Source organism: Myotis daubentonii, chromosome 12 (genome assembly GCF_963259705.1).
Source record: "Myotis daubentonii chromosome 12, mMyoDau2.1, whole genome shotgun sequence".
In the NCBI taxonomy this organism is placed as follows: Eukaryota; Metazoa; Chordata; class Mammalia; order Chiroptera; family Vespertilionidae; genus Myotis; species Myotis daubentonii.
In genome coordinates this window covers 62,531,049-62,546,380 of record NC_081851.1, presented here as the reverse complement: position 1 = coordinate 62,546,380, position 15,332 = coordinate 62,531,049, and the positions used below count along the sequence as shown (strand labels likewise).

Here is a 15,332-nt window from a genome sequence, read left to right as displayed (position 1 = left end):
CCTTCACATTTGTATTCTCCGTATTATGCTGTTAATCCTTACATCATATCTTTTACAGTCTTTTTAGAAGTCGTAAGCTAATATCTGTAGTCGTTTCTTCTGCCAATCACCATTGCTTCCCCCACACACACACTTCTAAACCAGTAAGTTAAAACTAATAGGAGACACTTTGAACATTTCAAACAGTGCAGTTAAACCTTAATCTAGATATTCCTGCGGCACACGTCTGTTTTAGTCATTTAAGTGTATCCAAATACCTGGATGTTCATCAGTAGTGGAGAAAACAGCTGAGTGAAATATTTTGTCATATTGTAAAAAAAAAGCGTAAAGAAAGCCTTTACGCTTCATTCTGTAATAGGCAGGATTATGTGATAACTTGTCAGGGTAAATATGTGTGAACATTTAAGAACGTACGTTATGATGGTCATACAGTGTAGCAACAAAATATATAATGAAATTTTGGGTGTAAGTTTCTAATTCTCACATTTGACCAGTAAATGGTAATCAGTAGTGTGAGGTGATTAATAAGATCAAATTTCATGAAAAAATTTGCTCAGGTTTTTTCCACACGGCAAACAGTATTCACCAGCGCCCGGCTAGGATATACTTCAGAAATCCGGCTTTCAGGGCTGGGCTTCTTTTTGTATATATTGGTACCAGAGCGTGGGGTTGTGTGGTGATAGCCATAGCATAGCACACTCTGTGGATCGCAGCCCTTCCTGATGTGGCTGTGGCGCAGCGGAGGCTGTGTGTGGAGGGGTGTGTGTGGAGGGCGGGAAGGCAGGGGAGTGGCCGGCGGCCCCGTGCTCTGCCCGGTCCTCGTTGGAAGGAACCCGCTGTCGTGTCTCCGCAGGGGAGGAGCTGTGCTGGGGCCTCCTGCGAGGCTGCACCTTGGACTGCCCCTTCGGCTTCCTGACGGACGCCCACAGCTGCGAGATCTGTCGGTGCCGCCCCCGGCCCAAGAAGTGCAGGCTCACCACCTGTGACAAGAGCTGTCCGTTTGGATACCTGTACGTATTTCTGAATGCGGAAGGTCTGTTCCGAATTGTGTGTAACTTGGTGAAACGTCTGGACGTACCTGTGTTTGTCAGCTGTTGTGTGTGTTTGCGACTGAATCGCTGTGGACCGAGTCCAGAATGTCCGTGCTGGTTTTGTCAGGTGGATAAGGAAGGCGGGTTAGCCTGGGGCCGCCCCAGATGAGAGTCAAGTTCACTCTTCCCTTTCATGAAGGTGTCCTTGTGGGGACGCTGCCCGGGGGCTGTTACGGGCCACCTGTCCATGGCAGGGCCCTTGGACACGCAGGGGTGGGAGGGCTGTGTGTCCCGGGGGCTGGAGAGGCGTGTACCTTTCACAGCTGTCCCGGGGACTCAGTTGTTTAACCCATTCTGGAGGTCGGCTGGCAGGAACCCATCTGCGGTACCGAGCACCCGCACCGGCCATGCCTCTATGTCTGACCTTGGTGCTAGTCTACAGTTCATAACGGCTTTTCTCTTTATATAGCAGTAGATTTTGTGAATTTTCTTGAACATGGGGATCGTGACTCTCATTTTCAAATACTTTTGAGTGAGCCAAACCGCGTGAAATCAGCTTATTCCAGGGCGGGCGAGATAGACACATTTGTTCTCTAGTGTCTGTCTTGGCATCTATTTCTCTGCCTTTATATCAAGTTGGTCCCTTTAAAAGTTTCCTTTCAGAATGTTACCTTATCATCTTTCCTTGGTTCCCTTCTGCTTAGTCTTTCTCCCTTTTCAATTTGATATATTTATACAGTACTACCTCTCAGGGACTTAGCGCCTTCATATCTTGCCCATCTTATTAACGTCATCATTTTTATTATTCTTCTTGGAAATTCTGGCTTGGCAAGGAGGTGAGGAACCTTAATTCTAAATTTAATTGCATGAGTTGGGAACACTATTCTTAAAAATTCCCCAAGTAAACGCATCATCATTGTTCTTAATCCTAAAGTATGAATCTGATACTAATAATAGTCAAGGTATTTCTTAGCTTCGCTGCTGATGTAGAGTAGAGCATTGTTATCGTAGTTGCTGCAGCCACTTGGTGCAGGGTTATGAGTTCAGGGTCAAGGCTGCGCTCGAGTCGAGCCTTCATCCTAGAGGATTAGAGACGTCCCTTTGTCTTCCTGTCGGTCAGCACATCCGGGAGGACCAAGTTGACCACCGTGGACGATGAGTATCCCCTCAGCCAGAGCAGTAGCTGTTTCACTAGGGCAGCCTCTGAAGGGAAACCCTGCCAGAGACCACGGGGGAGTGCTAGGATGAGGGCAGCATTGGTGCTGGTGTACACCTGCCCGGCGATCACTCCTGCATGTTAGTGCTTGTGGAACGGAGGAGGGAGGAGCCGGCAGTGGATGAATAAGTGAGTGAGCAAACAAATCAGTTGAAGCCTTGGCAGGCCTTGAAAATGACACCGTATATGACATGAATATGAATAATTCATTTAATTCGCTGTCCTCACTGTGTGAAAGCAAACAAGTAGACCATTTTGCCCAGTAAATCGCAGTTTAATTGTCCCTTGAGGAGTGGTAAGCTGTAGGGGCACCGCGGTTTTCCCATAGGGCTGTCTTGTTGTAGAGCCCCTTACTTGGCCCAAGATGAGAAAGAATGGGGTGTTTTTTTTCTTTTTAAGTTGAACACCACTTCTGCCACTTAGGGCTAATTGGGATGAACCCCGAGGGTGTAAATAAGATCACTCCTCCTGTAGATGAGATGGTGGGCCTGAAAGAGGACGCCGGCCTGCAGCCAGTGGCCAAAAGACAGAGTGGGTGAGCTCTTTCTGTAACAGGCAGTATCCTTCTCTTTTTCAGAAAAAAAAAAAAGAGAAAGGAAGGTATCATTGGTGAGAATTATTTGCCCAGAAAACTCTCCACTTAAACTCGGTGATAATATTGATAAGCATATACTCATTTATTTAATATCATCTTTCCAGTCGGCACAGACTTAGGCGCTCTAGCTTATTAAAGGGGGAAAACGTTCCTCGACCTTTTCCTCTGCCCCACATGCCTCTGCCATACCCCTGGGCGGCGCCTCTTCCTGTGGGTGCGCTTTCCTCAGAGCAGCTCCTGTACACTGACTGCGGGGTCTCCCAGGGCTCTTACTGCCGGTCAGCGTGTGTTACATCCCAGCTCCACGGATCCTTCACGCCTTCCGCCTCCCATAAGTGTCCATAAGTAGATCTCTCGTTACCATTTTGCTGCAACTTCTCAGGGACTGTGGTCATGGGAGGAAGCCTGTGGCCCTTGCCAAAGAAGGATCTCTGCCCCCACCACTGTCCTCCAACCCCGACTGACAGTGTATCCCTCGCCATGCTGGTCACGGAGTTGCACATTCACCCTGTGTCGCTGTGGTGCCACTGCTCCTGATGAGATGGACAGCCCTGTGATTGGGGTTCTGACATTGACGTCCCAGAAGCACATGCGTGCCTGAGCCTGGGTGGGAGTGGTCGCGGCCACGGGGAGCTCATCGCACACCACTCCAGGAGCTTTCGGGAGCAAAAGTCAGGTCCTCCCGCTTAGTAATGATCTCGCGTCCCGGCCCTCGGTCTGAGTGCTTGGGCATCACTCCAGACTTTGGGATGTTTCTGACCTCTGACAAAATTTTAATTACTCAGGAAGAATAAGCACGGCTGTGACATCTGTCGCTGCAGGAAGTGCCCAGAGCTCCCGTGCAATAAAACCTGCCTCTTGGGTTTCCAGAACGACAGCCATGGCTGTCTTACCTGCAGGTGCAGAGGTAGGTGTGACCGCGTGACCCCTCCCTCCTCAGCGGCCAGGAGCTCCGCAGCCAGGGCCAGGAGGGCGTCATGTCAATGACAGTCTCAGTGATTGCTGTCTACTCGGACACAGATGTCCCTCTCTGTGGGACCTGCCCTTTTCCTGTCACCTTAACAGGGAAAGCTCACAATAGAATTTAAAGCAAGCACAGAGGGCAGGCCCACCGACCAAGGTGACCACTGCTCAGCTCTTCAGGTTGACTTGTCTCAGAGCTTCAGCCTGAAGCACCTTGATCTTGACCTCCATAGTCTCCCTCCGTCCGCAGTGGATGGATACAGTTGAGACAGCAAAGATCCCTTTTCAGACTCCCTCAGGTGGGTGTGACTGAACAGTCCCCTTATTGTTTCCATGAGAATTTAGACGTCTGCTGCATAAGCACACGCCGGCCTGTCGTGGTTACAGGCGAGAATCACGGGACCTTTGGTCGGGGACTCCCTCCCACCCCAGGGCCGGTCCTAAGCCACTGAGCCTCGCCTAGGCACCGTTCCCGCCCTCCCCCAGCTCCAGCCCCCTGCCCGCCCCACACTGCGATTTAGTTGTCAGCATGATCCACAGATGAAGCAATAAAAGATCCCTCCATTCTGTTTTTTCAAAGTTGGACAGTTGCCACCTTAATGGTGTTTTTAGGGGTCAGAGTAAACAAAAATCCAGTCCCTGCTTTAACTCTGCTGCTGACCAAAACCGCGCCAGCTGCCAGGGGCCCGGGATTCCCCCACTGGGTGACTTCTAGAGTGATTGTTCTGCAGGTATTAAACATGTGGGCAACATTTGCTGTGAAATCAATGCTTGTTTGTTGTATAAAAAATGAGGAAGTTGAATGAAAGAAGTAAAACCCACCGGTAATCCCACAAATAGGACAGAAATATACTTGCAGGGTTTTTGTTGGTTTTTTCCAAAATTGCGAGCATGTTCACTGAAACTCTTCCTGAGTAACCTGTCCTCGTAGACGGGCGTGGGGTGGCTGGGCAGCATTCCCTGCGAGGACGCTGCGGGCAGTTCGCCCTGTGCGGTCGCCGCGTCCTTACCGAGGCTGCCTTGTGTCCGTGCAGAGGTCCCCGCGTCACCCACCTCACCTGCCCTGTCCGGCACGTGCCTGTCCATGGACGGCCATCACCATAAAAACGAGGAGAGTTGGCATGACGGGTGCCGAGAATGCTACTGCCACAACGGCCGGGAGATGTGCGCGCTCATCACCTGCCCGGTGCCCGCCTGCGGCAGCCCCACCATCCGCCCAGGACAGTGCTGCCCGTCGTGCTCAGGTAAAAGCCGGCTGCCGTCTGGTGCATTCCCTACGCAGTGATGTCTGCCCAGCGGGTCTCATCACATCTGTGCTGGGGGTGGGGGTGGGGGGAGATGCAGGGCACAGGGCACGGCCTGGAACACAGGTCAGCGCTCCGTGGTTCTGGTCAACCACAGACACAGGGTCAGCGAGTGCTGTAAACGCTCAGCCAGAGGCCAGAGAAAAATCAAAAGCTCTAACTCCCCTCTCTTATTTTTGAATGGCTCCCTCAATTATATTGGTCTTTGAACTACATTTGTGTAAAGGCTGTGGGCCTATGCACTTCTTCAATTCCAGCTCTTCATTTGATGGAGCGTAGATTAAGGCTGAAAAGTCTTAGTTAATTGGAAGAGATTGGTGTTAATTGTGTTCCATAAAAGCTTGTTATTTACAAAAGTAATATTGGAGATGGAGAGGATTATTAAAGTCCACAGCTATTGCTCTTTTTTAAATTAATGGATTTGGGGGCGGGGGGTGGGGGAATAAATTACTGGATATGTGGCATGCTTGCCAAATGGAGAAATTCAGAGTGACCGCACATCCAGAACATTTAAAATCATAGTAACGCTCATCAAGATAAGTTAGCAGAAGAGCAGAAGGGATTCTGACTCCTGGGGGTCCGGATTACGGTTGTCAGTGCCAGTCATCATTAGCATAATGCTTCATCTCGTGCTTTTTGTCCAAAGAGCTCAAGACAGTCTTCTGTCCATTATTTCTTCCCCAGTGCAGGAGTTAGGGGAAAACACACTTAGCCGGTTTTCACTTGTCAAACAGACACAGAAAGATGAACTCTCTCACCCAGAGTGAGACTGTCAGTCGGGAGGAAGGCAGGAAGAAGGGAAGGCTCCCTTCGAGCATCAGGTTTCTCTTAAAGTTAAAAAGTACTTGTCAGCTTTCGGAGTCGTGGCCATTTTCCTTCTGGTCGGCCCTGGTCTGGTGTCTGCCTGTGGGTTAGTCTGCAGTCGGGAACCCAGGCCTGGTCCATGCAGCAAGGCAGGCCCAGCCTGGAGGGAGGTGGTGCACTCTGCCAGGTTCACCTGCCCTAGTGCCCTGGAGGCAGGCAGAGGGACACCTGCCTCTCTTGCAGCTCTGAGATCCTGCACCCGCCCCCCCTTTCCCGTGCAAGCAGCCCTCCTGCCCCCGGAAAGACCAGGCTGCACTGTTCGGTTGGATGTATTTTCCCCGTAGCTCAGTCAGGTGTGCTCTGTCCCAAAACTATTTCCTTTTACACGTGCTCTGCTATCAACTAGGGAAAAACCACCAAGAATCCACTGCAACAGAAGGTCAGTGAGCAATTTGGTGAAACAAAACTCTGTGTTGACTCTGAGGAAGGAAAAACGCCTTCCAGTGCAGACCCCTTGCTTTCATTAGAGGCAGGAGTGTGTGGTGTGCGGGCCGCGCCTGGGTCTCTGCTGGACACACACCCAGCAAGTCCGACTGTGCGAATGCGGGCAGAATGCAGGCAGTCTGAGGACAGACGCTCGGCTAGAACAGAAAGTTAGTGGGACCCGAGCTGGTTTTCTCTGTCACAGAGATCCTCAAAGTGCTAATGCAAACACACACCAAGTTACTGTGGGTGCCTGTATAAGAACACATGCACATTGACATACAGGGGTGGGTAGACATTGGTGTACATAACACAGATCAATAATGCAATAATTAACAAACAATACACGCATAAACCCTCGCATACTCGCAACTGTAGACCTACTTTTGCCCACCCCTGTCTGTGGATACGTAGGTATATTTTCCCCAAATATCTTCATCCTAGTGGATTGCCACATATGGATTCTTCTTACTAGAGATCCCAGAATGGCTGGTTGCCTTCATGGTCTCCTCCTCCAAAGAATATTTTCTTCCCTCTTCCATTCCAGGATTGGCTTTTTTTTTTCTTTTTTTTTTTCTGGGCTACATGAGCAGTCCGAAACCCTTCTGATGGAAGACTTACCCAATGATACTGTTTCTTGGTGGTGGTTTTCTTTCTCACCCCTACCTTACAGTTCCTCCTTCGGCTCCATCTCTGTGGCCACTCACATGCTGTGCCTCGAGGTACATAGTATGTACACAGATCTGAGGGAGTTATTAGCAAATGAGACGAGAGGACAGCCCTCTTCCGGCATCAGTTTATCAGTGCTTTTGGAGCAGTGTTCCGTTTTCTCTGTAAACCACGAGAAAGGCCCTTTGTCCTCTTGCCCCAGCTCAGTTTTCATTCTTGCCTTCCTCTCTCCTTTCCTCCTATATTATGGGGTCCAGTGGCTTAGGAATGTAAGCCTGGGCTGCTGGCAGGTTTCTGTTGCGTGTCCGCTCAGAGTTCCAGTCTTGCCAGTTCCCTTGAGATGGAGCTGAGAGGAGAGTGACCTCCTCAACTGGAGCTCAGCCCCTGCCATGTATCTCATCAGCGTGGACTCGCGTGCTGGCCGCCCCTTTGAAAATGACAGCCTGTGAGCTCTTGGGTGATTCAGCACCAAGCATCTGCACAGACAGGGCGTTCTCCTGGGGCCCGGCCTCCGCTGAGCTCCAGGCGTGAGCTCGCCCTGCGTCTCCAGACTGCCCCTCAGCGGGGTTCGACACTGTCAACACCTCCTTGAAATGCTTGTTGTATTTGGATTACACAAATATGGCTCATGTCTTCACACTTCTCATTCCCTCAGCACAACCTCGAGGCAACTCCCAGAACCTCCTAGGTATTTGCAGCATTAAATTCCCTCTCTATCATTATCACCTCATCAAGAGGTCAGAATCACCTCTCCGCCCGGGAAAGAAATCAGAGTTATCACCCGCCTCTGAGCATTCTCCTCTCCTGATGATGCTATTCCCCAAAAAAGTGTTTATTCTCAGGTGAGAGTTTCCAGACCATTGACTCTGCAGAACATTCCTGCTCAGTTGCTGGCAGTGGATCGAGGCCAGGGAGTGGCCAGCTCAGCAGCAGGATGCATTTGCAAGCACCAGAGTGCTTGGGGCCCGAGGGATAATGGAGAGGGCGGAGCAGTTGGAAATTATGTTTAACCTGGAGGCTTACCCGTGCCGATCCCTTGTCTGCCCTTAACACTCTGAGCCCTCAGCTTCCCCACAAGGTCGATGTAAAGAAGTGAAATAACACATGTAGAGAGAGCACGTTGCATGGCAATTGGACCTTAGCAAGCATTCAGGGCATGAAAAACATCTTCAGTCTAGGCCAGCCGTGGGCAAACTACGGCCCGTTTGAAATGAATAAAACTAAAAAAAAAAAAAAAACAAAAAAAACGACCGTACCCTTTTATGTAATGATGTTTACTTTGAATTTATATTAGTTCACACAGACACTCCATCCATGCTTTTGTTCCGGCCCTCCGGTCCAGTTTAAGAACCCATTGTGGCCCTCGAGTCAAAAAGTTTGCCCACCCCTGGTCTGGGCAGTCCTGCACATCCACAGATCTCCCCTGAGGCTCTCATTCCTTTTCCTGTGGTCGGAGTTCGCTCCTGTAATTTAATGCTCCTGTTGGATTCCCTTGTTATTAATTTTTTTTTAATTTATTGATTTGAGAGGGAGGGGAGGGAGAGAGTGAGAGAGAACCACCGATTTGTTCCCCTTACGTCTGTTACGCATTCATTGGTTGCTTCTTACATGTGCCCTGACGGAGATCGAACCCACAACCTTGACATATTGGGACGACGCTCTAACCAACTGAGCTACCCTGCCAGGGCCGGTCATGATTTTTAAACTCGGGCCACTTGAATCTCACTTCCTAAAACTGCCTCTTGTGCTGTCGCCTTGTGTTTATTGCTGTGCAAGGACTGTGCCCTTCACTCTTCTCCTGAGAAGAGCAGAGGGAGGTGTTTCACCGTCAGTTCATCCTCTGCCCCTTGGAGCACGCGACACCAGGCTCCTCGGGCGTCGGGATGGCTGCTGACGAGTAACGTCTTGTGTGTGGATGCTGTGTCCTTCCCAGATGACCTTGTGGAGCAGAAGCCCGAGCTCAGCGCCCCCTCCATTTGCCACGCCCCTGGAGGAGAGTACTTTGTGGAAGGAGAAACGTGGAACATAGACTCCTGTACTCAGTGCACCTGCCACAGCGGGCGAGTGATGTGTGAGACCGAGGTGTGCCCGCCGCTGCTCTGCCAGAACCCCTCGCGGACCCAGGACTCCTGCTGCCCGCAGTGCACAGGTAACAGCGCGGGGCGGGGAAGGCTGTGGCTCAGGCATTGTCACTGGGCAGGGCCAGCAGGCTGAGCCCCGCATGAGGGTCCCAAAGCCATCACCTGTAACCCAGGCACAAACACTTGGCGGCCTGCTCTCTAAAGTCATCCCTCTAACTCTAATGAACAAAGTAGACTGATGAACAGAAAAGATCCAGAGACATGGACGCATGCAACAGACTGACGAATTTCAGAGGGAAGGGGTGGGGAGAGATTAACCAATGACCTTTCGTGCATATATGCATAGCCCATGGACACAGACAATAGTGCGGTGAAGGCCTGGGGAAGGGTGGGGATGGGGAATAGAGGGTTCATGGTGAGGGGGCGGGGGGCTTTCAACAATAAAGGTAAATTTTAAATAAATAAAGAAATCCATCCCCTCTATAGACCACATACTTATGAGTTCAATATGCCTTGTACCTGAGGTGACTTAGAAGCCATCGCCTCCCCACCCCCCTGTTCATTTTTTTAATCCTACATCACAGACGCAGGAGATAGTCCTGCCGCACCAGTTATTCCAAAGGATTTCGCTAATGTGAAAAGCCATCTCTGTCTTTAACAAATGGAAAGAGCAGATCTTGATGAATAATATCAATAAAATTCTCTGAAGTATGTAAGGGTGGGGAGGGTACTTGGAGAATGTTGAGCAGGGCAGTCACTGAAATACACACAATGCTCACCCCTCCCGCCTGTGATGATGAATAACTTACGCTCCAGAAGAATTAAGTGACTGGCACGGCTCGTGCAAAGAGTAATATTGTTTTCTTCTCGTTCTCAGATAATCTGGCCGTAGCAGGTAAATTGATGGTCCTGGAACAAATGTAATCAGATTTTGTCAGGATTTTAAACATAAGTTACTGGTTTGTAACTAGAGTAGCACTTTAGTTACACTAGAATGTATGACTATTTTCCAAATTAATACTAGAATATATGACTTTTTTCCCAAAAGATATTTAATTTGTATAAATAAAATTACCAAATTGACAGCTCACTAGTTTTATTTTGTTGTTGCTTAATCTTTTATCTTTTCAACTTACATCAGTAACCATTTACCTTCTAAATGTATATTCGTAGGGCATTTCTGTGCAGTAAAACATCAACCCTTGCATTTTGCTACTTTTTTTACATTGGATCATCTGGTGGGCCGGCCGGAATCCAGTGTCCTGTCTGCCCCCCGGCCAGCCAGGGTTCACGTTGATGCTCTGTTTGAATTGCCTCGGGTGGACTTGCAGGTATAGCCACACGCTCACTGTTGTCGGCACGCACTGCTGCCGCGGTGTGACCGTCTTGGTACACAATCTTCCGTGCAATAGCCGCCGAGGTAATCTGAGAAGCTTAGTGGGTGCAGCATCTTTTCTGGTATAAGAAGGAGTTCATATGTACTCCATTGTTAGGGTATGTATGGCCCAGTCCCTCCCATGCTTCTACCGTTATCCCTATTTTATTCAGATGTAAATCCTGCCGATGATTCTGTGTTCATACGTAGCCCTGACTATTCCCGTCCTCCTGGTAGAGACCCCTGGAGCGGCATCTTCACTGGTGATCAGGAATTGGTGGCCACTTAGATCACTCATCTGACAGATACTGCGGAGTGCCTGGATTGTGCCATGGGGTTCCCCAGGTTAATGGCAACAGGCACAGCTCCCGGCCTGTGGAGCAGTGATTCAGTCTTCGACATTTGCGTAAATAATGACAAAGTGAGAGGATCGCCGCCAAAGGAAAGAATGAGGAGCACATATACCCTGGGAACCTTCAGCTGAAGTGGGAAGCACCTCTGCTACCACTCGTACTAGGATCTGGGGACAAATGCAGGAGCTGATGGAAGGAGGGGGCGGGGGGGGACTTCACCACCTGTGGCCCAGATTCATTGGCTCAGAGGCTCAGCCCAAAGATGAAGGGCTGTTCCTGCTCTCTCTCTGCAATGTTTAGGATGAGGTGCGGCATTGCTTGAAGGAGCTAAGCTCTCCTAACCCACAGCAACCTCGTGGCAATTTGCAGAGCCTGGTGAGGTCTGGAGTGTGAGTTGTCCCAATTTCCAGCCAGAGCAAAAGTTGGCATTGGTCAGTCTCTTAAGTGATTATTCCTAGACACGGCTGACCCAGAAGGGCCACTGAGAACGTAATCCTGCCCCTCCATCTCTGAGCCACGTGGATGTGGGCTGTGCGGGCAGGCCCAACACTGGGCACAGGTGCAGCAGTGGACCCAGTGGCTGCCTTTGGGTTGTGCCCGCCTTCGGGACTGAGGTGATACGTTACAAATATAGAGGAGAAGATGTGGGCCCATTTCGTTTGCTGACTTCCTTCCGGCCTGGGGGGGGCTCTCGCGGTCAGATCACACTTGCTGCTGGGAGGTGGGTGCGAGGAGAGAGTGACATTCAGAGCTGCTCACTCACTGAGTTCCTGACGTTGATTGACAGGAGCACATGGTAATTCTTTAACGTTCAGACCCTGTATCCACTGAGAAACGTGCCTCTCGGAGACGGTTGCTAGGTAGACCATCAGGGCCTCTCGAATCGAGCAGTGGTTTAGAAGAGCTTTCTCCTCTGTCGGCGAATTGTGAGATTTCTGGTCTGGGACTCTCACTCACACATTTCCCCCTGTTACATCCCCGTCATTTTTCTGGTTGAAGTTACAGTTTCACGTAATTTCAGTGGACAGGACCCAGAGGGTTATCCGGGTGTCCATTTCCAGCGGGAGCTGGATCTGGGAACCTTCTGGCCACAGTCTTTAGGGGAAGATGCCTACGACGTCCCTGGGGGCGCATCCTGATGAACGATGTGGGTCTCCCGTCATCGCCCAGCCGCGAACGTGCACGCTGGGATATTGCACAGAGGTGTTCGGGGCGGTGCAGTGAGAGTCGGTGCGGCTGTGGCTTGCGTAGGGTGGATGTAGGCAGAGCTTTCTTTGACAGGAAGTTTGGGGGCTGGTGTTTATTCGCATTAACTCAGGGTCTTAGTGACGTGAGGCCCTTCTCTCACACGTGGGATAAGGGTGTTAGAGCTGCAGGTTACACACTGCGTTCGAGGCAGGCGCATGTGGAAGGAGGGCATCGCACCCGCCCTTCTCTTCAGGCAGTGGAAGCTGTCCCAGAAGTCCTCTGACTAGCCAGGAGGTCACGTTAGCCGCAGACAGGTGACGTGGCACCCGCCTCCCCCCAGGTGCAAGGGAAACTGGGAAAACAGGGAGAGGGATGGTCCTGTTCGAGTTACATTGTGACTCAAGTCCTCAACCACCCCCCCAAAAATCCAAGGAAGGAGAGTCGGTATTGTGCAAGCCACTAACAGAGCCTCTTTGTTTTAAAATTCAAACCCTGGTGGAATCAGATTTGCTATTTAGTGACTAAGACATTTTTAAAAATGTATATTTTTATTGATTTCAGAGAGAGAGAGAGAGAATCAGTGATGAGAGAGAATCCTTGATCCACTGCCTCCTGCATGCAACCCAGGCATATGCCCTGACCAGGACTCGAACCATGACCTCCTGGTTCATAGGTTGACGCCCAACCACTGGGCCACGCCGGCCAGACGTGACTGTGACATTTTTAAGGACCGTGGCACACAAGCGCATGACTGAGCATGCTTCCCGTGGGACTCTGGGTGGCCTGGCCTGCAGCACCTCCCTTCCCCTGCTGACCTCCTGTTTGTTTTTCCAGACGCGCCTCTCCAGCCTTCGCCCTCCCGCAACGACAGCGAGCCCAGCTACTGCAGGAACGAGGAGGGGGCCATGTTCCTGGCCGCCGAGTCCTGGAAGCCTGACGTTTGTACCAGCTGCGTCTGCATGAACAGCCTCATCAGCTGCTTCTCCGAGTCCTGCCCGGCAGTATCCTGTGAGAGACCTGTCCTGAGAAAGGGCCAGTGTTGTCCCTACTGCATAGGTAAGACCGAGACAGAGTCCTTCGGCTCTGCTGGGGCCGCTGCGTCTTCATCGACGGCCCTGTGCCTGGATCCGCTCCTGTTTGTGAAATCTGGTTTTCTGGTTGTTGTGCCACAGTCGGAGTAGTCATGTCCGGCGGGGAGGACGTGGAAGATGTGTTCCCGAGCTAAGGCTTACTAATGTCCTGACGGTACCGCACTGGCCTGTCCTATTGGGCTGCTTGGCCATTTCAGACTTCCCAAGACCCCAACTGTCTTTCTCTGCCCTGTCGCTCCCGGCGGCCTTGTGTTCCCCATGGAATCCCCCATCTCCTTACAGCACTTACCGCATAAAGCTTGCCCCTGCCTTCAGGTCACTACCTACGAAATACCGACTTACCTCCCGGTATCTCCTCTGTCTGCTGACACTTCATTGGTTCCATTTCAGCCGCACAGTTGTCCATCCTCAGGGCCTAGGGACACAGAGTGGGGCCTGGGTAACTGACAGCCCTCACCTTCCGGTGACCCAGGGGGACACGGCTCGTGAGCAGAGGACACGCGCGTATTAGTCCCTGACGTCTATACCCAAGCCAGTCCCCGGGACACAAGCCAGGTGCTGCCCCGGAGCCCAGGAGGCGATGCGCCGACAGCTGGCAGCTCCGATAGAGGCGCAGCCTCGCTCCCAAGGCTCTCGCTCTCCTTTATTGCTTTTGTACCAAGGAAAGCTCATAAAGTCACGTGGGAGACAGTGGTGTGTCGCCATCCAGCGGTGCCCCTCTACTCCGATAGCAGGTGGACAGGGAGGCGAGCTGCAGTGATTGCAGGCTTGTGCACTCTGGTTGGAGATTTTCGTGTGCTTTCTGGAGACAAGTCATTGCATGTTTTGGGGTGATACCTGAGGAGGAGCGATCCAGCCGCGGAGCTTTGTAGCAGTTCCCACGGGTGAGCCCAGGAGCCACGCTCGGGCCATGACAGGAGCTCATCATCAGGACGCTCCCTCTCCGTGGCCGTGGCTGTGGCCTCAGGCCGCTGGGCGGAGGGCCGCTTGCTCTGTTATTCTGCATGTTGGTCTGCAAGAGATGGAAAGATGTTCCAAAAACATAATTTCTGCTCTCAGGGATGTTCTGTGTCCTGGTCGGGGAGTATTTCAATGTATGTTTGAAAGCTGGGTTCTCTTTCAATAGGTTGACCATCTCTGTCATTTATTCTTCAAACCACGGTGCTTTTGAGAGTGAAAGGGGGTCTATTCATAACGTGTGATGGGACAACAGCTGTCGACCAGGAGTGTCCCAAGCAGATGGGTCGTGTGGTTGCCCCACCTTTTCATGAGTGCGACCTTGGGTTCGGCTGTAATTCCCGTGAGCTTTGTAGCTCCTAAGTGGAGCCAAAAATATACCAAGGCATAGTGCCACTGACCTTTTCAAAGGGCTGACCAAAATTCCTACGGAAAATAGCACTGCCTTGGGTGAGGTCTAAATACGAGACCTGCCTCGGCCGCTGTTCAGGCCAGGGGTGGGAGGGGGCAGAGGGACAGCCGGTGTCACCCCATTTCGACATGAGAGCGCCGGTCCTGAAGGAAGGGTTCACGCATCCACCAGGGCTCTGAGGTCCCACTCAGGAAACGGGCCCAGGGCGCTGGTAATTGCCTAGCCCTTCAGGGCAGAATCCAGCGGTGAATCTTGCCTATGTTCAGGTTATTTTGTTTAGATAAAAGCTCCTGTGGCGTTTTGCTGCTTAATTGATAAATTTGTCATTAGTAAGTTGCTCAGCTAGTAAGTTTGTTTCTAAATGACGATAGTAAATCACTTCTCTTTCTCACAAAACCAGTTTAACAAATTCAAACATACGATGAGATGCCTGCAAGTCATAATATAGTGTCCTTGCCTTTTTTTTTTTTTTTTGCTTTTGTATTTCCCATTTCAATTTCTGCGTCATTTAGACTGTACAATCTTCTTTAGTGTAGGGAAGAAAATAACATTTTGGTCCAAATTGTGATTTTGATTTTAGGTTCACTTGCAAGCACTTCCACTAAATTGTGGTTCATACATGCTCATAATTGTGTGCTGGGAATGTTGTGTCTGTTACATCTCCCTCCACAACTGCCCCTGCTCCTTACTGACATGGGTGTAATTGTGTCACGTAAACCTGTGGCTTATGTTCAGGGAAACACTTTGGGGGACACTTAACATTTGCTGAGCACACTGTGTGCTGCTGTTCACTCGTTCACCTTAATGCTT

At 50.8% G+C, this 15,332-nt stretch overlaps 1 protein-coding gene across 6 annotated transcripts in view; it reads left to right on the top strand.

Moving 5' to 3' along the window:
• The window catches only part of CRIM1 (cysteine rich transmembrane BMP regulator 1), a 174,231-nt gene that overhangs the window by 140,992 nt on the left and 17,907 nt on the right, over positions 1 to 15,332 (top strand). For all 6 annotated transcript variants that reach the window (XM_059660105.1, XM_059660103.1, XM_059660104.1 and 3 more), the window contains 5 exons: positions 854 to 1,010; positions 3,628 to 3,749; positions 4,840 to 5,049; positions 8,999 to 9,214; positions 12,897 to 13,118. In XM_059660105.1, the coding sequence (XP_059516088.1) occupies positions 854 to 1,010; positions 3,628 to 3,749; positions 4,840 to 5,049; positions 8,999 to 9,214; positions 12,897 to 13,118 (927 nt within the window). The remainder of the gene's footprint in view (positions 1 to 853; positions 1,011 to 3,627; positions 3,750 to 4,839; positions 5,050 to 8,998; positions 9,215 to 12,896; positions 13,119 to 15,332) is intronic.